At 53.4% G+C, this 22,654-nt stretch overlaps 1 protein-coding gene across 1 annotated transcript in view; it reads left to right on the top strand.

Annotated features, from left to right (window-relative positions):
* Window positions 1-22,654, top strand: part of TRIM71 (tripartite motif containing 71) — a 62,239-nt gene that overhangs the window by 32,543 nt on the left and 7,042 nt on the right. Inside the window, exons 2-3 of the mRNA XM_056800390.1 lie at window positions 12,641-12,808; window positions 18,614-18,748. Of these exons, the coding sequence (XP_056656368.1) occupies window positions 12,641-12,808; window positions 18,614-18,748 (303 nt within the window). The remainder of the gene's footprint in view (window positions 1-12,640; window positions 12,809-18,613; window positions 18,749-22,654) is intronic.

Here is a 22,654-nt window from a genome sequence, read left to right as displayed (position 1 = left end):
ATACCGTCTGCCTTCCCGCGGCAGGCAGGCCCCTCTCTGGGACAATTTCAGCCTCGGTTGTGACCAAAGAAGCCCCTGGAAACGCTCCCAATTAAAGGTGGCTTAAAGAAGACAAAGGGGGGAGCCGCGTCTGTTGGGGTTTGGGGGTCCCCCTGCCTCCACGCGGACGGAGCCTGGGTGGGAGGGGATCAGCAGCATCCGCCGGCCGTCCCGCCGGCCTCTGGCGGGATTAATCGTTTCATTCTGACCCCTCTGAGGGGGATTCTGGGCGATTTATTCCTCGGGCTCCTTTCCAAGTTTCCCCCTTCGAAAAGAGGATGGAGCCAGAGCCGCCCCCTGGGGGGGGGGGGCAGAGCACGCCGCCCCCTGCCCAAGGCTCGCCGCCCGCCTGGAAATGCTATTAGAAACAGTCTCTGCTCGCTTGGCAGCGGCGGGATGTGGGGGCTGCCGGGCTCGGCGCTCCCTCCTGGGGGCGCTAAGGGGACCCCATGGGTGGGGGTGGGGGAGGACTCGCTCGGGCTTCCTAGGCTGGTCCAGCTCTTCCTGGCCTCGTTCGGGCTCTCCGGGCAGTGACTCCCCAGGGCTTCGCCGTTTCCTTCTCCATTCATTTTGCTGGGGACAGAAACACGTGTCCTCTGTTCCGTGACACGCACGTGCATCTGTGACAGGAATCCTGTGACATGTCGTGTGGGCTGTGTCAGAATCCAGCCCCGCCTCCCTCCATTCGCTCTGGTGTCCTCGGAACAAGTCCTCGAGCGCTCTGTGCCTCAGTTTCCATGTCTGTAAAAGGGGTGCGCTGCGCCCCAAAGGAGGCTGTTGGAGCACTTGGAAGGTTGTCGACTTGTCTGCAGATTTCCAGCCTTTGCCCTCTCCCAGGCAGCTTGGGGGGGGGGATGGCCAGGGGGAGCCAAGTAGAGAAACTCCCCCCGGCAGGCCAGCGCCCGGGCTGTGCCTCAGTCTCTCTCGGAGGACCCTTTGGGCCTGGAGAGGCTCGCAGAAGGCTCAGGATCCACATCCTGTTCCCGGCAGCCAGGAGCTGCCACCTCCTGGGGCTCCCGGCAGGACTGGGTAGAAGTCACTCGAGGATCTGGGCCTGGTAGAACCCCTTCTATTATAGATGGGGAAACTGAGGCTCAGGGGACCCTGGAAGAAACAAGCAGAACTGAGGTTTGAACCCTGGTCTCTACCCTTTCCTTCCCTCTTAGAAGCAGTCCTGGGTTCTGGTTCCAAGGCAGAAGAGCAGTAAGGGCTGAGCGATGGGGTTGAAGTGACTTGGCCAGGGTCACCCAGCTTTTTGGCTGACAGCTCTGGCCTTCTCTCCTCCTCTTGCTTTGGGTGCGTTGCTGAGGATTCCAAATTCATTGTCCCCTGGCAGTGACAACCCACCTGAACGGACTGTAGGGAGGGATCACAGGAAAGTACCTGAGCTCGGCGGGATCAGGGCAGACTAGTGAGTCGCTACTGCGGACCCTCTGCAGTTCCAAACTTGCTCAGAATCGAGCTTATTTAAGACCTGCCTGTCCAGTAAAGGGGCCTGGAGTGGGAAGGGGAGTCCGGCAGACCCACCGCCCTCGGGGAACCCGGCGGGATGCAGGATGCACAGGGACTCCCAGCCCCAAGCTGACCCCCTCGCCCTGCTTCTCCTTCCTTTGTCCCTGCCCAGCTCTGGGTGAAAGAAATACAGTGCAGGCAGTTTGGCTCAATGGAAAGTGCATCTGAGGGGCAGCTAGTTAGCTCAGACGGTAGAAAGCCAGGCCTGGAGATAGAAGTCCTGGGTTCAGATTTGGCTTCAGTCACTTACTAGCTGTGTGACCCTCGTGGGCAAGTCACTAAACCCCTAATTACCCAGCCTTCACTGCTCTTATGCTTGGGAACCGACACACAGCATCGATTCTAAGACAAGAAGGTAAGAGTTAAAAAAAAATTCATTTGGTTTGAATATATCTATGTGCTATTGGACAAATCATTAACTTCCTCCCTCCCTTCTTTCTTTTCCTTCCTTCTTTTCCTTCCTTCCTTCCTTCCTTCCTTCCTTCCTTCCTTCCTTCCTTCCTTCCTTCCTTCCTTCCTTCCTTCCTTCCTTCCTTCCTTCCTTCCTTCCTTCCTTCCTTCCTTCCTTCCTTCCTTCCTTCCTTCCTTCCTCCCTCCCTCCCTCCCTCCCTCCCTCCCTCCCTTCCTCTCTTTCCCTCCCTCCCTTCCTCTCTTTCCCTCCCTCCCTCCCTCCCTCCCTCCCTCCCTTTCTTTCTTTCCCTCCCCCTTTTCCTTTTTGTTTCTCCAATATTTCCCCAAACGACCTTCTTCTTCCCCTCTCAGAGAATTAATCTAAAGAACAAAGAATTTGAAAGGGGGGATATTTCAGCAAAACTCTCACCCACCTGTCAGCCAAATTCAACAATCTGTGCAAGGTAGCCTGGAGCCCACCTCTGGAAAGTATAGAGGAACCTCTGTCCCCCCAGGCTTTCTTTTGGAGCAAGCTTGAAATTAAGCGATATTTACTGTGGTGGGGGGCTTTGTTTCCATTCTATTTACCAAGTTGGGCAGCAGTGGGGCAGGCTTGGAGTCAAGGATACCCGAGTTCAAATTTAGTCATAGATACTAGCAGTGTGACCCTGGGCAAGTCCCTTAACTCATTTATTTCAATTTCCTCATATGTAAAATGAGCTGGAGAAGGAAATGGCAGTATCTTTGCCAACAAAACCCCAAATGTGGCCACGAAGTGTCAGCTACAACCAGAAGACCCAATGACAACCGCCATCCTCTGTTTTCTAGTTCTGCCGACGGATTTCCCTTTGCATCTTTTCACGTTCAGTCTTCTCAGGCTCCTCTGATTCGTTGTGCTCCTTGTTTCTTGAGCACAGGACCTTCCATTACATTCAGCAGTTGGTTTTGCCCTTTCTGTAGTGATTGTTTCCAGGTTTTACCACCACAGAAAGTGCTGCTGGGAATAGTTGGGCGGACGCAGAGCCTTTCTTTTTGTCGTAGACTGGCTTGTGCCTAGAAGAGAGCTTTGGGTCAGAGGAGACCCCCTGGCTTAGTGCCCATTAAACTCTGAATGGGTTGGGTCCATTGACAGTTGCGCCAGCTACGCCAGCTGTAGCCATCCCGGCACAGACTGTTCCACCATTTCTCACCTTTGCTGATTTCCTGGATATGAAGTTAAACCTGAGGACTATTTCTTGGGGGGGGGGGGTCATTTTAGGAATTGGAGCAGCTCCACACAGCCGCCCGTTTGGACTTCTCTTGAATTGTTTGTTCATATCTTTATCCCATGTCTTGTCTAATAAGGGGACTGCATTAGGGGAACTTGAGGTTCTTTTGGATTAGGAGATACCTTGGAAGTTAAGAACATTTATATCAGGGTAGTTGGGTGACTCAGTGGATGGAGAGCCAGGTCTAGAGCGGGAGGTCCTGGGTTCAAATCTGGCCTCAGACACTTTCCAGCTGGGTGACCCTGGGCAAGTCACTTGACCCCCATTGCCTAGCCCTTAACACTCTTCTGCCTTGGAGCCAATGGGTTTAAAAAAACAAACAAAAAACCATTTATATCATACCAGGAGATTCACAAAAGACCCAACATGCATTTTTAGTCCATCTTCAACAGCCCTATGAAGTAGATGCTATTATCCCCATTTTGTGGGCAACAAAACGGAGATGGATCTGCCCATGGTCACATAGCTTGTGTGAAAAGTGGCATTTGAACCTGGATCTCTTTTTTTTTTTTTAAATAATATTTTATTTGATCATTTCCAAGCATTATTCACTAAAGACAAAGATCATTTTCTTTTCCTCCCCCCACCCCCCAGAGCCGAGGCGTGATTCCACTGGGTGTCACCTGTTGAACCTGGATCTCCTGAGTCCACGTGCGATGCCTTATTTCTACTTTAAAAAAAAAAGCTATGAGAAATCCAAACTTGAAGTCATCCTATTCTGATCACTAAAGGGGAGAGAAGGTGTTCACAGGATTACTTTCTGTCTTAGAACCAACAGAGTGGTAAAGCCAGGCCAAGAGGATTGAGTGATTTGCCCAGGATCACCCAGCTAGGAAGTGTGGCTCTCGATCCACGGAGCCACTTGACCTGCCCCTTCTTACGTAGCTTTTAAAAATACATTTTAAATCAAAAATTTTAATTTCAATTTAAAAAAATTTAAGGTTTTAAAAATCAAAAAAATTTTAAAAATTTAGAATTTTACTAAATATATATTTTTAATTTAAAACATTTAAAAATCCATACCCCAGACCTGGAGCACTTCGGATGCTCTTTCATGGTGTGGTTTACTTTTGGAGAAGGAGGAGGGATACCCCGTGAGAACCGAAGGGCTTCTGTTTCCCAGGGGAGGGCGGGGAGGGCAGGGCCCACCAGAGGGGTCACTTCCCATGTTCGGGACCAGCTCCAGTCCGAAAGGAGGCCCTGCCCTGTGGGGGTGGGGAGAGCCGGGAGAATGGGGTGAGTGTGAGCCAGCATTCCAGAGAGCTCTTCCCAGCCACTTCCTACGACTCATTTCCTGGGGAGCTCCGGGACTCCCTCCTGGGCTCCCGCGTCTCCCTGCCTGCCGAGGGTGGCATCAGAGGTCGGATGGTCCAGTTAGTTCCCTCTTTAAAAAAAGTTAATTGATACCTTCTTGCCTTAAAACCCCCGCAAGTCCCGAATGTCTCCCTGTCTCCCCAGTGCCTGCCTGAAGTGATTCTAACAAAGACGGGAGCCACATCCAGGAGCTGTCCTCCTCCTCCCCAGCCTGTGCGGAGGGAAGGGAGCTGAGGGATCCCCCAGGCTCTGTGCAGCCTTCTTGCCCCTCCCTCCTTTGTCTGTCTGTCTGTCTGGGACACCCCGTTCCTGATGGATGGACAGACGGTCTGAACTGGACTCTGCCCACATTCTGTCTCGTGGGGCCTCCTCTGTCTCCCCATAAATGTCTCCAGCTTCGTTTGTTTGCCTGTTTTTGTTTTCCAAGTCTGTAAAGAATGGATTGGAAACCGAGGTGGGACTAGAAAAGCAGCCGGAGTGGGCCCTTCCGGTGGTCCTCGGTGGGCTTCTCCGGGGGGCTGAGCTCGGCCTCCGACGGCTCCCGGGGCTCAGAGGTCCATCACGGGCCCTCCCGAGGGGCCGCTGAGGGCGGAGGCGAGAGCAGCCGGACAGGAGGCCGTCGCTGCCCTTTGGGGGTCTTTCCCCCTTGCGGAGGGCTCTGAGTCCTCTCCGGGCTCCCGTTCTGAAGTTATTGAGGATCTAGTGCACGGCCACCTTCTGCCAGGAAGATGGCTCGGATGGAATAACACCTCCATCTGGTGGCCATGTTGGAGGGGTTCGTGTTGCATTTTCACAACTGTAGGCACTTGTGCCAGATGACCCCCTAAACCTGGTCTTGGGAAAGAAACCGTGTCGGGGGGCCGCTCGGTGGCTCAGTAGTGGATAGAGAGCCCGACCTGGAGGCGTTCTAGAGGTAGGAAGGACCCTGGGCAAGTCACTTCACTTTGTAAGATGGCAGAGAAGGCAATGGCGACCGGCTCCAGCACGTTTACCCAGAACACCCCAGATGGGGTCATGAATGAAGCAGGACGGAGCAGCTCGCCGCTAGAATTGTCTCTAGGCTTTCTCTGTGCCCCCAGGGCTTGGCACGGAGCCTGGCACACAAAGAGATGGTGAGGAAATGCTTCCTGACTTAATGGCTCTCCTCCATCCCCTCATTGAACCCTCATTTAGAATCAGTCCCAGGGGCGGGAGGTGGGGGATGAAGTGACTTGCCCAGGGTCCCCCGGCGAGGGTCTCGGGCTGGATTTGAACCCAGGACCTGCTGGCTCTGGGCCTCACGCTATCCATCGGGCCACCTAGCTGCCTCCTTGATTTGTTCTTCAGCTCTCTGGACCTGTTTCCTTATTTGTAAATGAAAGGACGAGGGGTGGCCTCCAGGTGGCCCCGTTCTGAGTCTGTTGTCGAAGGGCCTTGAGTCCTGGGGGGGGGGGGGGAAGGGGGAGGCTGTACAGATGGCCGGGACGCTGGCCATCCGCCCTGGGGGAGGGGAGACGCTAGAGCGGGATCCCTGCAGCCTCTGAGCTCTCCTTCCTCCAAGCTTCTGCCCTCCAGACCCCCCAACCCTTATTTTGCACCCCGGGGAGAAGCCTTTGCTCGGCCTGACGCCCCATCTGCCCCTGGTGGGGGACCTGCAGAGCAGGCCTGGCTGTGCTTCGGAGGAGCCTCAGGCTTCTCATCTGTAAAATAGGCTCGTTTCCTTTTCTGAGTGAAACCCCAAGTGAAACGAGCAGAAGGGAAGCACCTGGGAGCCAGCGCGGGCCGCCAGGGACTATTGGGATGGAGTCGGCTTCCTCGCCTCTGTTTGATCTGCTGAAAGGGATGCTTCTGACGCGGGTCCAGGGCACCCTCCGCGCCCTGTGGCAGCCTCCTGCTACTCCTGTGGCTGTCCCGAGCCTGCTTCAGAGCTGCCACCAACGCTGGGCAAAGGCCGCCCTCGCCTGCCTCCGGGGCCAGAGCCTGGCCCCACGGGCACCCCCTGCCCTCCCTCCCCCCCTTCCCCTTCCAGGGTCCCCGCCCTGAGATCGGCGCTCTTCAAGCACCCTTTTCCAGGGTGGCTGGGATTCTGGCACCCAGATCTTCATGAGCATTGGTGAGAAGTGAGGCCCCCCCAGAGTGAGGAGCTAAATGAATCCTGAGAGAGGGGCACACTGGCCTTGTTTCTCCGCCAACTCCTGAAGGCCTGGGAGTAGGGGGCTCCAGGGTTTGGGGCTCTGGGGTTCAGGGGCTCCAGGGTTCGGGGTTTGGGGGCTCTGAGGTTCAGGGACTCTGGGGTTTGGGGGCTCCAGGGTTTGGGGCTCTGGGGTTCAGGGGCTCCAGGGTTCGGGGTTTGGGACTCTGGGGTTCAGGGGCTCCAGGGTTCCGGGGCTCCAGGGTTTAGGGGCTCTGGGGTTCAGGGGCTCCAGGGTTCGGGGTTTGGGACTCTGGGGATCAGGGGCTCCGGGGCTCCAGGGTTTGGGGTTTGGGGCTCTGAGGTTCAGGGACTCTGGGGTTTGGGGGCTCCAGGGTTTGGGACTCTGGGGTTCAGGGGCTCCAGGGTTCCGGGGCTCCAGGGTTTAGGGGCTCTGGGGTTCAGGGGCTCCAGGGTTCGGGGTTTGGGACTCTGGGGATCAGGGGCTCCGGGGCTCCAGGGTTTGGGGTTTGGGGCTCTGAGGTTCAGGGGCTCTGGGGTCAGGGGCTCTGGGGTTTGGGACTCTGGGGTTTGGGGGATCCAGGGTTTGGGGCTCTGGGGTTCAGGGGCTCCGGGGTTCGGGGGATCGGGCCAGACTAATGCTGGCGGCTGAGCTCTGCTGAGAAACCTCCCTCCGTGCCATAAAGGGCCGCGATTTAGGACCGTCATAAAACACTTCCAAGTTTCTCCAGATGTTGCCGCCCCACCTTGGGGATCTTGGCCTCGAGCCAGTGTGTGCTAAGTGTTTAGTGGCTAGAATAGTTAATTAAGGCATAACCCCCAAATTAATAACAGTTTGTTTAATTAGATCACTCGATGGCTTTAAATTAAGCAAATTAATGGAAAACAAAATTCAGTTTGTTTCATTCATATTCAACGTGCTGGTGGTGGAGGAACGGGCATTCCCTAGGAGGGCTGGGGGTTAAAAGGAAAAGCTTAAACACATTCTCTCGGGGGGCCCTGAGGTGCCTTAGTGGACAAGGAGCCAAACCTAGAGACAGGAAGTCCTGAGTTCAAATTTGGCTGTGTGACCCTGGGCAAGTCACTTAACCCCCCTTGCCTAATAACATTCCAAGACAGAAGGTGCAAGGGTTTAAAGAAATAAAAACAAAAACATACTTTTCTGCTGAGCTCCGACAGCCTCCCTCAGCTCTAGCCTTGTGCCCAGTGCTGCCATCAGAGACGGCACGTGCCCGCAGGGCAGGACTGGGAGCATCATCTCTAGTGTTCTTGTCCTCAAAGGACCCCTGAGGCAGGCCGTGGTGGCTTCTTATGTTTCTCCATTATCAGCTCACCGGCCGATGTGCCCGGTTGGTTTCCAGCAGGAGGGACCCTTTCAGGCCATTCCTCTCAGCCCCCTTCCTTCCACAAGTGGGAAACTGAGGCTCACCAAGATTTTCCCGAGCTAAGCGGCACGACCTCCTGCCATGGAGGACAAGCCCAAGGAGAGACTCCTCCGTTCTCGACTTACTGGTGCAATCCTCTCCTTCCATCGATGAGGAGACGGAGACTTGGAGAGATGATGCCCTCGCCAGGGAGATCAGCACATCACCAGGATTTGAATCCAGCTCTTCCTAGCTCCCCAAAGTCTGGCTTTCTATCCAGACTGGCCAGTCGCCTTTCTCAACTCCAAGCCCGGAGTTCTCTGCAGCTTCCGCCCTAGACTGGCCACTTCTTGCTTGCCACTCATCCCCCCAAGGATGAGGATATTTAAGTAATAAATCAGAGCGACATTTTGAGTGGCGCGACGTTAACTAGCACCCTGTGAATCCAGGCCTTCTTCAGACAGGCTCCTTTCCATTGACCAGTCAGCAAACATTTATTAAACATTTCCTGTATGTTGGGAAGACAAAGACGAGACGGATTAACAGCTTCCATTATATGTTTTCAAAATATCCTGTCCGGTGAGCTCAGTGTTCTTAGGGGCAGAGAAATTAGTAGGAAAATTAAAAATAAAACCCCGTTGGGAGGGGGGAGACAGAGAGCAAGGAAGTGAAAGAAAGAGAATAGGAGGGAGGGGGAGAGAGAGAGGGAGAGAAGGGGGGGGGAGAAGAGACAGAAAGATGGAGGGAGAGGGAGGGAGAGACAGAGAAAGACCAGGAAGAGGGTGAGAATAGGGGGAAGAAATGGAAAGATAGAGAGGGAGAGAATAGGAGGAAGAAGAGACAGAAAGATGGAGAGAGGGAGGGAAAGACAGAGGCCAGGAAGAGAGCAAGAATAGGGGGAAGAAACAAAAAGATGGAGAGAGAGAGAGGGAGAGAATAGGAGGGAGAAAATTGGAGGAAGAGACAGAAAGATGGAGAGAGAAGGGGAGAGAATAGGAGGAAGAAGAGATAGAAAGATAGAGAGGAAGGGACAGAGAGAAAGAACAGGAAGTGGGTGAGAAGAGGGGGAAGAAACAAAAAGATGGAGAGGGAGAGAATAGGAGGAAGAAGAGACAGAAAGATGGAGAGAGGGAGGGAAAGACAGAGACCAGGAAGAGCGCGAGAATAGGGGGAAGAAACAAAAAGATGGAGAGAGAGAGAATAGGAGGGAGAAAATTGGAGGAAGAAGAGACAGAAAGATCGATAGGGAGGGAGGGAGGGACAAAGACCAGAGTTGGGGGGCTGGGGGGGTGGGTCCTTGGATTCCACAGCTCTGCTGGTACCCCAGAAGGTCCTGGCCCTTGGCCGCCCACATCCACCTGCCCATTCACCCTGATCATGGCGGGCTGGTTCACACTGGCAACCGAAAACCCTGCTCGCTCCTTATTGCTTTTAAATGCACAATGTTTCCCACTGTTTTAAGAAGAGGAAGGAGTACTGAGTTACAGGGCCCACCTACCAAGTGGAGGCAGCCCCACAAGGAGCAGGAAAACACAGACGGGGACCCGGGATTCATATCTCTCTCTGAGGCTCGGCCAGAGACAAAAGGGAGCCTGTGTGTCCCGGAGGGAAGCTTTTTTCTGTCTCTGGAAATCTAGATTTCTGCAGGGATAGTGATGGAGGCTTAGGGCAGATTTTTCCGCACTTGCGCCCTGGAAACTCAACGTGCCGACCACTTGTCGGGGCATTAGATGGCAGGTCTAGGCTTTAGGAGCAGCTGGGAAGCGAATGAGCCTTTCTGCTTGCGATGGAGCCTCCCCTTGTTGGTTCTGGAAGCCTCGTCGCCCTTCGGGCCTCATTTTAATTTTTCCAAGACTTGTCGTCTGTCGAGTTGCCCGTTTTGACCCTCGGAAGCGTCCCTCTCCGTTGGGCCCGCAGGTGGATTTTCCAAGACTTGCTGTTTCCGTCCCTTTGGGTCGGGTTTTACCTTCGGAGATGCTCCTGGGACAGGACTTCAGCGTCTGAGAAAGGGGTCCCAGACCCAGCCCTGCGGCCATTCCTTTCTCTCCCTAGATCGGAGCTCTGGGGGACGATCAGCCTTTGTCTCCCTGCGCCTCCCTGGCTCTAGTCGCCTGTCCTGGGCTCTGCGCTCCCCCGAGGCCCCTGGAAACTCCTGTCAGCGACAATTGGAAGGACCCCTGACCCTAAATTAGGGCCATTAACTAGCCACAGCCCCCGCCTTCCCCTCGGCCAGTTCCCTTTCTGTGCCAAGGGCTCCCCTCGGACACCCTCCCTCTGGGCAGTGCCCGGCATGATTATTTCTGTCTCCAGCCTTGAAGGCAGGCCCCTGCCCCACGGCCCTGATCTCGGCCTCAGGCTCCCTTGGACACGAAGGGCAAATGGCCCTGGGGACGGCCGGGAGGCTCAGTCTTGAAGGAAGGTGGCCTTTGCCTCCTCTTCCCGGGGGTCAGGGTTGGGGTCTTGTTTGTAGCCTCCTCAAACTGGAGGGGGGCTCCCGGCACCTCCTCTTCCATGTCGTGCTGTCTGTGCTTTGCTGTACTGTGATTCATCTTGTGAAGTATTTCCACATTACGTTAAAAAACAAAACTCTTACGGGTTCTGCCTTCCATCAAATCCATGCCCAGGCAGAGGAGTGGGCAGGGCTAGGCGCAGGGATGAAGTGACTTGCCCAGGGTCCTATAGTTAGGAAGTGTTCAAGGCCAGATTTGAACCCAGGACAAGAGAGTCTTTTTCATGTCTTTTTCCAGCCACACTTTTCCCTCTACTTTGCTTAAGGGGCTCGGTAAGTCTGCGGATGTTTTTGTGTGTCTGTTGGCTTCCTCGGGGTGATTTTTGGAGGGCCAGAGTAGGGAGAGGGGAAGAGCCTCGGGTCCAGATTTCTGTTCAAGATTATCATCATAGGGGCCGCTTAGTGGGTTGAGAGACAGGTGGAGTGGGAAGGTCCTGGGTTCAAATCCGGCTTCAGAGAGTTCCTATTGCCTAGCCCTTTGCTGCCTCGGAGTCTTGGAGCCTCTAAGACAGGAGTTAATGCTTGTTTGGGTCTCTCCAAATCCTCTTCAATGGTGTTTCCCTCTGATGAGACCAGTGAAGCCGCCATGAGTTTGTGTGCTGAAGTGAATCACAGACGGACCCTCCTACAGGCCGCAGACACGGGTGTGGAGGCTGGGTGGGTCTTGCTGGGTGGGTGCATCCTCCTCGCACTGTGGGGATCCCAGAGGGAAGGACCACTTCCTGGCAGGTGCCTCTCTCCGGCTTGCCACCATGGACAGCTCCGCTGCAAAGGTTTCCTGGGACACTCCTGGCTGCCTCTGCTCTCCCCCAATGGTGACTCTTTCCATCCCTCGGTGATATCGGGCAATCGGTGGAGGGTTCGAGGATTAGGGACTGGGGAGACCCTTCTCGGGGCCTTTGGGCTCCCTCAGCGTGACTTTCCCACACAGAAAAGGGTCCCCCAATACAAAGAGGCCCCCGAGTCGGCCTCTGCATTCTGTAGCTTTTGTCCTGGCTCCGATGGGGAGATGCTGGGCGGGAAGCCGAGGCGGGGGCTGTTGGCCGTGCGGTGATTGGGTCAGTGCGAGCCCAGCGGCCATTCATCAGCTCTGGGCTGAAGGTTTAGACATCTGCCGCCCCCAAAGATACCCAGAGATCCCTGCTGGTGGCCCGGAGAGCCTTTCCGGCAGCCCTTTGGAGCTGCGCCGTGGGATGGCTGTGACGGGCACAGACTCTCCAGCCGCTTCAGCCTCGTCTTCTTCAAACGCTGCTCTCTCGGGCTCCAAGGAATCGGGGCCACGCGGGGGGCAGACCGCTGGGCAGAGCCAGAGGGGGTTGGAGAGGCGCCAGACCCCGCGATGGGGAGGTCTTGGGGGTCCTCCTAGCAGTGTGACCCTGGACGAGTCACTTCACCCCATGGCCTGGCCTTAGACTTGATGGACGGTAAGATGGAAGTAGCAGTTCAAAAAAGGAAGACGCTTTCCTTTGGCCGAACAACTTTTCAGGACCGCCTGCGTTCAGCAGGTCTCACGGGGTCTGTGGGAAAGCTCAGGGCCTTTTGGCGTCGGAGGGGCCGCTGCCTCTCATGGCTGGCGGTGTGTGCTTGGGCCAGGCACTGGCTTTGGGTGCCTCGGTTTCCTTCTCTGTAAAAAGAGGAGGCTGGACTCGGGAAGACCCGCGTCTTGACTCCTTCAGGTTCTGATTTAGTGGTGGGACCCTGGGCCAGTCCCGCCTGGCCCGATCCGCATCCTCGTGGTGACGTCCGTCTCTGAGGCCACGACTTTGTCCATCGGATGAAGGCGCGGGGCCGGAGCTTTGTGCCGCCTCCACAGCCCCGGCGTCATGAGAGCTCGGCCCTTGGCAGATGGGAACGGGCAGAGCCGCTGGGCGAGGGGTGAAGCCGGCCCTGCTGCGTCCCCAGGGCCCTTTTAGAGCAGGAAGCTGGTGCACGAGGGGAAGCGGACGCTCTGGGCTCCTGGAAGCCAGTGACCCGTCCGGGCTCTCGCGCTCCTCCTTCCTCTTCCTCTCCAGTCCTACGGCACCCTCTCTGGCGGGGTGAGTCTGACAGGGGAGCCCCGACGCCCCCAGAGGCCGCTCGCCTCCCTCACGTCCTCCCCCCTTGTGTCTTACAGGTGCTCCATTTCTACTGTGACACGTGCTCCGTCCCCATCTGCCGAGAGTGCACGATGGGGCGCCACGTCGGGCACAGCTTTATCTACCTCCAGGATGCCCTCCAGGACTCTCGAACCCTGACCATCCAGCTGCTGGCCGACGCACAGCAGGGCCGCCAGGCCATCCAGGTGAGTCATGGAGGCTGTCGCTTTTTGTCGTATCCCCTGAATTTGATGAGGCACCAGGAAAGATGCTGAAGTCCTGGGTTCAAATCCCACAGAGGGCACTTCACTCATCTGTCCACTGAAGAATTTGGACTGGGGTGCCCGGGACCCCTCCTGGCCCGCATTCTGGGATCCTGCTCTGCCTCCTCCATAGGGCGAGCTCTAGAGGGCTCTAGAGAAAGCCCTGAACTCTCCCGGTTCCTGTCCCCAGTTTTGAGGAAGACGGTCTGGCTGGCTGTTCTGGACCTTCTGTCCCACTGCAGTTCAGTGCACTCGCTTCATGTACATCTACTTTTAAAGGGAGGGGAGGAGAGCTCGCCTCTTGTCCTAGTTTTTCCTGATTCCCTTTAGGAGCAAAGCTGTGATTTATTGGCTGTCCCAGGCTCAATCATCGTTCATTGGGGGCCCCAAAGTTAAGTGACTTGCTTAGGGTCACACAGCTAGTAAATGTGAGCGGTGGGATTTGAATTCAGGCCTTTCCACAGTGCCAATCTACTGGCTCTGGGCTAATATGTTCAATTTAAAACCTGTTATTGTTATCATTAGTTTAATAGTTCACCCTCTGCTACATGTAAAAAGAGTTTTCCCCTCCTGTAAAACATCATTTGTGCCAAGTTCTGCCCTGCGAGAGTGATTCCAGCGAGTTGAGCCTCCCCGGTGGTGCTCTTCCTGGCTTCCTCCCTTCCTCCCTCATCACTAGGGAGCCAGAGGAGACGGGGGGGTCGGTGGGGGGACAGCGGGGTGCTCAGGCCTCCCCTCTGTTAACCAGGAACCAGCGAGGCAACGCTAGGCAACTGCTGCCTTGTCCCATCCCCTCCAAACATGGCGGCTTGGCTAGACCAGAGACTGGGAGGGGGAGTATCTGGGGAGACCAGCAAAGTCAGCCCCTGTGAACCGGAGTGGCAGCCGAGTGCTAGGAAAGAGGTGATGTAGATGTCGGCGGAGCTTAATCAGTATTTCCCAATTGAATGGTGAGAAAAACCAGCAACGTGGTGGAGGGGGCAGCTAGGGGGCTCTGTGGATTGAGCTGGAGATGGGAGGTCCTGGGTTCCAATGTGCCCTCAGACGACACTTCCTAGCCGTGTGACCCTGGGCAAGTCACTTCACTCCCATTGCAGCCTGGGAACCTATACTTGTATCGATTCTAAGACAGAAGTCAGGGTTACCCTCCCCCCCCCCCCCAATAAATCACCCAGATTGTCAGCAGATGATTGATTTCGGCCCCCTGATGGGAGGCCCTTGTTGCCCATTAACCAGGAAGGGCAGGGAATGTGCACAGATTACACAGGCGGCTTGGAATGAGCCGATTACTCCAGCTGGCCTCAAATGGGATCATCCTTTCTGCCCCCTCCTTCAGCACATTACGGGGCTCTGGGGGTTTGGGTGAGGCTCCTGCTGGTTTCAGAAAGAAGTCATTATCTTGGGAAGTGAGATCTCGGGGAGCCCTGCAGGAGCTGAGGTTGTGGCCCCCTTGGGAAGGGGGACCATTCCAATCACATTTCCATGAAACCAATCTTGGGGTCCCCCCGCCCCCTTTTTTAGCCTGCTTTGGCTTGGCTCATTCTTGAATCCAGGCCCGATTCTGCTGGTCAGGTTTTAATTTGCCTGAAAGGTAGGAGGCGTCCTCTGGAGACACTAGCCTAAGTCCTTTGGTTCCTCAGGCTGTGTGGATGAGTCACCAGCCCAGGGTCTCCCTGCTAGCTGGGGCAGAGAGGCAGGTGCTAGGAGGCTGCCAGAGCCCCAGCGGGACATTCTACAACCCCGTCCCCTCCTCCGTCCTAGCGCAGCTGGTGGGGTCCTCTGCCAGGGACTATTTTGTGAGAACTCTTAAGAGGGCCCTCCTCAGATGCTGAAGGGGTGACTACAGGGGGGCCTTGCTGGCCGGGCTGCTCCACAGCACCCAACTTTTATTTAGAAATTGCTGCGTTTTATTCGGCTCACTTCCACGCTCCAGGATTTCCTTCTAGGCAGCAGCGTCCTCTCTGGATAGAAACAACTTGGAGAAAGTTTTGGCAGCAGGCTGAGAGGGAATTGGTACTGAAAAGAGGAAGTGGGGAAGATCATGATCCCCGGAATGATTTGGGGGGGGGGTTAGAAGCCATCTGAGAGTCAGGCAGTGTGGTGCAATGGTTAGAGGAGCCCCAAAGCCCTGAGTTCCGGTGCCCACTTATGACTGTCATTAACCGTGTGTCCGTCACTTCCATGAACTCTCTGTTGCCTCACCTGAGATGGGGATGACAGTAGCACCTCCCTGAGCTCATGTCTGTCAAACGCTTTGCCAGATTTAAAGGTGCGGCACCCCAGGATTGTGTTTGTCCCGGGGCCACTTGGGGGGCTGCACGGACCTCTGGGAAGAATAGCACGGAAACAGGTGTGAAGTAATAACACACGGGTAACCCAGTGGGCTTGCTTGTCAGCTCCGGGAGGGAGAGGACATGAATTCTGTAACTGGAAAAATACTTGGAAAATAAAGAAATAAAACCCCAGGGAAGAGGCAGTTTCCCCCACTCATGAGGGTAAAGAGGTTTGGGCGGGGGGTGGTCAGGCTCTGCCCCGTTAATGAGCCCCTCCTCCGGTATCTGAGGAGAGGAGAGCAAACAGAGCCCCTTTTATGATCCCCACACGGGCTCCACCACCCACCCTTTCTCTCAGCCTTGGAAAAAATTGGGGGTGGGGGTCGGGGGCCGAAGTTCAGGGCATTGCACACTGGGCTTGGAAAATCATTTCTGGCCTAACCAGTTCTTCCTTGTTTGAGCTCGAGAAACCAGTTCTGGGCAGCACTGGCTGCGGACGGGGATGGGTTTTGTCCAGAGGGGTTTCACCGTGGGACCCCTGAGTTGCCCTGCCCTGGCGGACTGCCCCCAGGGAGAGTTTTGCCACCCAGCTTTGCTTCTCACCATTTGGTTTGCCCCATCTAGTTTAGTTCTTTCTCAGCTCCTTTGCCCCAGGGCACCTGCTGGGGCTCCTGGCGGCTGGTGGCCCAGGTAGACCAAGCTGACCCCGGCACCCATTTTCAGCCTCTGAGCTCTCTGGTGCGGGTCATCCTGTGGAGGAGCCATGCGAGAGCTTGGTCGTCTGGATCTGGGCACTGGTCAATATCTAACCATTGGACTTCATTGGTTCTGGAAGCGCCAGCTGCCTTGGTCAGAGCTAAGGAGGAGACTGGCTGCCTAGCGTTTCTGTAATGCTCCACACGGGCCGTCTTTGGACCCGCATCAGACCCCTGGGATGGATGGAGGAAGGGACGGCTACAGTAAGGGCCCCCATTATGCTGGGGTGAGGATGCCCAGGCCTTCCTTACTCCATTTCATGGAAAGACCCACCCGAGATTGGCTGGAACAGATTGTGGGAGGAAGAGTTGTACTAATTGTGACGGAGGATGGATGGATGGATGGACAGAAGGTGCTTCTTCATTGAACCTGCCCAGTCCCAGTCACTGATTGTAGAATGTATATAAAATGTTTCTATGGAGCAGCTTGAAAAACAAACAAACTCCACATTATCAATAGGGAGTTGAACTCAAGGATCTCATGGGTAACTGGGGTGGGGTGGGGTGGCACTCCGGTAGTGGACAGCCCAAGAGCTGAGCCTTGAAGGAAACCAGAGATTCTAGGTGCCCCCCCCCCCCCCCCCAGCAGTCGAGAGAAGGCTCGGGGTGACACTTGTGAAGCTCACCAGGAACAGCCCAATGGGAGGAGGCATGGAGGGAGAAAGCGGCAGCCCAAGCAGGAGCCCTCTGAGCTCAAAGAGTAGGAAGGTGAGATTAGACGGGGTGGAGGCTACGGAGCAGGGAGACCAGCAAGAAGGTTCTTGCCTTACTTAGAGGATCTGCTTTTGTTAGAAATTTCACGTTAAACATCTCTCCAAAGGACTACCTTGTCTAGAATCGATTTCCATTTGATTCCCTTCATTGCAGGGCGTAAAACAACATGGCGCCTATCTCAGGCCCATCTGTATTGGCCTTTTGGACACCTTAAATTCCCCTCCTCATTTGACCTTTTCATTTGCTCTCTAGGGTCCCAAGCGTCTTTGGGCTTTTATTAAGCCCTTGGATGTACGTGTCTGCTTTTTTATTTTGAAATTTTTACTTAGTCAATTTAGAATATTTTTCCATGGTTACATGATCAATGTTCTTTCCCATCCCATAGCTGATGCACAATTCCACTGGGTTTTACACAACTCCTTGATCAGAACCTATTTCCATGTTGTTGATGTTTGCACCAGGGTGATCCTTTAGCATCTACATCCCCAATCATATCCCCACCAACGTTTTTCTTCTGTGTTTCTGCTCCCACAGTTCTTCCTCTGGATGCAGATACATTCTTTCTCATAATTCCCTCAGAATTGTCCTGGGTCATTGCATTGCTGCTAGTAGAGAAGTCCATTACATTCAATTGTACCACAGTGTATCAGTCTCTGTGTACAATGTTTTCCTGGTTCTGCTCCTTTCACTCCGCATCAATTCCTGGAGGTTGTTCCAGTTCACATGGAATTCCTCCAGTTCATCATTCCTTAGAGCACAAGAGTATTCCATCACCAACAGATACCACAATTTGTTCAGCCATTCCCCAATTGATGGGCATCCCCTCATTTTCCAATTTTTTGCTACCACAAAGAGCGCAGCTATGAATATTCTTGTACAAGTCTTTTTCCTTATTATCTCTTTGGGGTATAAACCCAGCAGTGGTATTGCTAGAAAGCCCAAAGATCCCAGCTTTTGGGACAAAAATCCACTATTTGATAAAAACTGCTGGGAAAACTGGAAGACAGTGTGGGAGAGATTAAGTTTGGATCAACACCTCACACCCTACACCAAGATAAACTCAGAATGGGTGAATGACTTGAATTTAAAGAAGGAAACTGTAAGTAAATTAGGTGAACACAGAATAGTATACATGTCAGATATTTGGGCAAGGAAAGATTTTAAAACCAAGCAAGAGGTAGAAAAAAATCACAAAATGTAAAATAAATAATTTTAATTAGATTAAATTAAAGAGTTTTTGCACAAACAAAACCAATGTAACTAAAATCAGAAGGGAAGTAACAAATTGGGAAACAATCTATTGGGAAACAATCTTCATAAAAACCTCTGACAAAGGTTTAATTACTCAAATTTACAAAGAACTAAATCAATTGTACAAAAAATCAAGCCATTCTCCCATTGATAAATGGGCAAGGGACATGAACAGGCAGGGATAAGGGACTTGCCCAGGATCATGCAGCTAGTTAATGTGTCTGAAAGCAGATTTGAACTCAGAAAGATGAGTCTTCCTGACTCCACACCCAGCAGGGCTCTGAGCTTTTGTTAAAAATCCATGATTTCAAAGAGGCACGTGGGGCTGGACACATTTAGTGCCCACCAATGGGGCAGCTGCGGGGGAGATACTGGGGGGTGATGGATGTGCCCTTGTGGGCTTCCTCCTGCGCTGGCTGGTCCCTGCTCATAGCCGCTTGACAGCACACCGTAAATTTGATCCTGGTTTTGCATTTTCACCTGTTCCTTGGCTACGCTGGTTTTCCCGTGTCGAAGTGCCTCTTAATAGTCCTGACATACACGGCCGAGGTGCTAGTTCTCTAGAGGGGAAGGCGGGGTGCCAGGCACTTCTTGGGTTATGTGCTAGACAGGTACCGCCTCTTGCCATGCCAAGCCTGCCGGGGCTCATCGTCATCTCTGGTGGGAGGGAGCGGGGCTGAGCGACAGCGGTTTCCCGTCCAGGCTGCCCGGCAGCTCTGGACAAATGCCCATTCGCCATCCTTTTGTGTTTTCAGCTAAGCATCGAACAGGCCCAGGCGGTGGCGGAGCAAGTGGAGATGAAGGCGAAGGTGGTCCAGTCCGAAGTGAAGGCGGTTACGTCCCGGCACAAGAAGGCCCTGGAGGAGCGGGAGTGTGAGCTGCTGTGGAAGGTGAGAGCGCAGCGGGCTAAACTGGGAACGCTGGCGTAGTTCACGGGCCATTGGGGGGGAGGCCCCCGCTGTCTCCGGACACACTGGCGCATTGTGCGTCCTCCTCCCCCGGACGGGCCACAAGGGCACTTTTCAGGGCTGCTGGATAGCCATGAATGAGAGAAGTCATCAAGTTTTTATTGCAGTCACGGAGAGAAGAGAGCGCGGGAGGGAGAGCACCAGGGAGGCGGCTTTTCGAGGCGAGCAAACTGATAGCAAAGAGGCCTTTGGGGGAATTTCTGGGTGGCTCCATTTCCTGGCCCGGCTTCCTTTCTGTTCAGAAGGTCTTTCCTCCCATTGTAGAGGACGAGATGCCAATCCGAGGGGCTATTTAAAGACCAGATGGAGAAAATGCCTCGGGCTGCTCGCTCCCTGGCACCCCCGTCCCTTCCCTCCTCGTCTTGTTCTTCTCTTGGCCTCCAGAAGGCTCGTCCCGGCTCTGATTGCTCTGCCTTTGGGTGCGGGGAAGCTCAGCTGGGCGCTTTTTTCTTTAATCCTTCCCTCCATCTTTGATCAGTACTGTGTATTGGTTCCAGGGCAGAAGGGCACGAAGGATTAAGTGACTTGTCCAGGGTCACTCAGGTAGGAGTGTTTGAGGCTGGGACCTCCCCATCTCTGGTCACAGCCTGGGCGAGAATTTTGCCAAAGCCTGTGCTCTTGGGGTGGTCCAGAGTGGGACCCAGGCCTGTTTGGGGGAAATAATCCTCCCATGAAAAGGCAGCTGGAGAGAGAGAGAAAAATGGACGTTTATAGAAGTCACTGGTGAGACAAAAAGCGGGAGTCCTCGAGTCTTCTGCCCCTCCGGACACTCAAATGCGGCCATTGTTCAGCTCTGACAGAACATCCCCAAATGTTAATTAAAAGCGGGAGCCGAGCTGCTTGGTGCAATTTGAGAAGACTGTCTGTGGAACGGGCCACAAACTTGCTTTTCTGGCTTTCTGGCTGAAAGGCTCTTTGTCATCTGCTGGGGTTCGGGGTTTGGGGGTGGCGTGCGGAGCCTTTGAATGCTCACCTCCAGGGATGCAAAGCAGCCCGTCTTCCCTGCCCTGGCTCTGGGCTTGAGGTGCTTCCATCCCTCCCAAGAGAATGACAACTTTCTTTAGTCCTGCACCTTATAAAATAATCACTCGGGAGGGAAAATGTCAGTCTTGTATTTATTGTAAATGATGGGATTTTACTTCCTTAGAATCATACTGTGTATCGGTTCCCAGCCAGAAGAGCAAATAGCAATTGGGGTTAAGTGACCTGCCCTGGGCTACACAGCCAGAAAGCGTCTGGGGTCAGATTTGAACCCAGGACCTCCTGGCTCTCTATCCACTGAGCCACCTACCTTTTTCCCTGCCTTTTGTTTTTTTACATAGTAAAGAGTCCCATTTTCTTTCTGATAGTTGTTCACTAAGCCTCATGATTGATCTTCATTGTCCCTGACTTCTTTCCAGTGCCATTAGTTCCAGCTGGCCAACTCCAACTGGCAGAGCTCTGTGACTCACTCTCCTCCATATTCTCTGGGTATTTGGCTTCCTAAATGCTGTGACATCCTCCTTCCCGCACATCCTTGTCCTCCTTTCAGAGTCTCCTTCCCTGACTGCCTCACTTTCCAGACCGATGGCTTCCTCCCACGTGCTTCTCCTCACTTAGATTCTCTGTCTCTCTCTGGCTGGCTGTTTCCAAGACATTTGCCAGGTCAAACTCTGTTTGGGTCCCTTGTCTTTCTCCTCCACCCTCTGAAGCTGTACAAATTTCCTACGATTGTGGCTTGTTCTTTGAGCCAGGAGATTGTTGCTCATCTTTTCCCTCTGAATCTCAATTTCCACCACAAACCTTCTTCTGAGACGCCTTCCCCATTCTCTAGTTACTATTAATTATCCCAATACCAGCCATCAAAGCCTCCCTCCCTCCTTCTATTCAGCGGCCCACTGTTTCTCTTTTCTTCCCAATCAGACACCAAGATCCCCGAGGACAGGAATATCTTTGTTTTTTCTTAATGATAGACCCAGTCATGGTGTTCTGTATCCCAAAGGCTTCCTGGCAGCTTGACAGTTTGCCTTCTGTCTCTTGGGGTCTCTTTGTACAAATTCTTTGCCTCCTACTTGGAACCAGTATCCCGTGCTAAGGAGGACCCTTGTGCTGGTTCTTCCCAGTAAGGACCAGTTAGCTCTTCTGCAGTTCTGTGGACCACTCCAGACATTTTAGATAAGACTGGTTTGATTTTTGGCCATAAAGTCTAGAAGGAAGGCCAAGATCTGTACAAGTAGTGATGGAGTGGGGCATTCTAGGCAGAACAGAGAGCCAAAATGGCGGTGAGGGAAAGGCAATACATCCATTTTGCTTAGATGATTAGGAATACAGGAAGAGAAAATAACTACATTGAACATAGTCTTGACTTTGAGTCTTCGAGAAAGGTGTAAGGACTAGTCCAGTGATTTCATGAGGTTAATTGGTCCTTTGATGAACCATTTCCCCTGCCAAGGTAGACCAATGTCTTTGTAACACTGGGGCATTCAAGAGTTGTCTAGATCACTGAAAGGTGGTTAAGTGACTTTCCCAGGGTCAGCCTGCCACCACCCTGTGTGAGAAACCCTCCAGACTCCAGGTCAGCCTATCTAGTCTCCACATAGAACCCCTGATCTTTGCTTGAAATTAACTGAAATATAAGCTTGGTCTCCTGACCTCCCTATTATGATGATAGCGCCCATGCTTTAATGGAGAGCTCCCAAAGCCTGCTTAAGGGTGTTGGGAAAATTCTATGAGCAGAAATGCCTATTAGAGAGACAAAGTCTCTAAGCTAAAAAGAAATCTTTTTTTGGGAGGGCCGCTCTCACAATAAAGCCGGACTCTTGGTCAAGACCAAAAGACCCAGAGCCTAGGGTAAGGGCCTCCTTTATATGCCAAAGTCAAGTACAACTTGTATAGCATTTTAAAAACAACTCTCGACAGGTGTCATTAGAAGCTGATTGGTTGGGACTGCTTAAGCGTTCCCCCTCCAAGTTGCAACAGAGGAGATGATGTAGGGGTGATGCAGGGATGCTAAATCCTGCTCCCTCAGAGAAGACCATGATGTGTACCAGGATGGAGGGGAGGTGATGAAGGCCGAATAATGCCTAGAAGGCTAGTTGATGATTAACTATGCAAAAAGGACAATTAAATCATGCCTTAAAACTGTTGTTAAACAATGATGAAAACACGACTAAAATAGGAACGGGCTAACATTGTTTCATTATCCTATCATCGCAACTATGATTAACCAAAGACTACTGTTACCAGTAAGATCGACTCCTTCATAAAAGCAGGTGGGGGATTTCTCACTCCCCAGGGATGAGACTCTTCTTCCTATCAGTTCAGTGAAATGAGGGAGATTAGGTGGGAGAGCCGAGGCAGAGAATCTGGCCGAAGGAGAGGAGCGATTTCAACTGAAACGTCCCTCTGAGAATGCTGGGTCCGGGCCAAGGTTTGCCTTGTTCTCCCTCCTTCCTGGTAAGCGCCCCCAGAATTGCCTGGTGTCAAAAGCAGTGACAAGATCCCCAAAGAGAATAGCTGGAACCCCCCAATAAAAACCCAACACCGAAGGAGCGCTAAATAAAGACGGCCCCTTCCTCTGAGCAGAGGCATCGGGGGCCAGTGAGAGCAGAACGTGAAGTAGGTTATCCCATGTCGTGGAACGGGTGGTGCTCATGTGGCTGGATTTCTCTCATTATTCATAAATACACACAGACTTGAGTATGTGTATTTTTACGTTTTTGTTGTCATTTTGAGGGGGGACCAGTCTTGAGGGCTGGCGGTGGCGCTGCTTCCTTAAAAGGGCTGATGCCAACCCCAAGGCATCAATGAAACATTCTTCTAAATCCTTCTTGGCGAATCCCATTATAG

The sequence above is a fragment of the Monodelphis domestica genome, chromosome 5 (assembly GCF_027887165.1).
Source record: "Monodelphis domestica isolate mMonDom1 chromosome 5, mMonDom1.pri, whole genome shotgun sequence".
In the NCBI taxonomy this organism is placed as follows: domain Eukaryota; kingdom Metazoa; phylum Chordata; class Mammalia; order Didelphimorphia; family Didelphidae; genus Monodelphis; species Monodelphis domestica.
The sequence above is the reverse complement of the archived record's forward strand: the minus strand, read 5'-3'. Positions and strand labels throughout refer to the sequence as shown.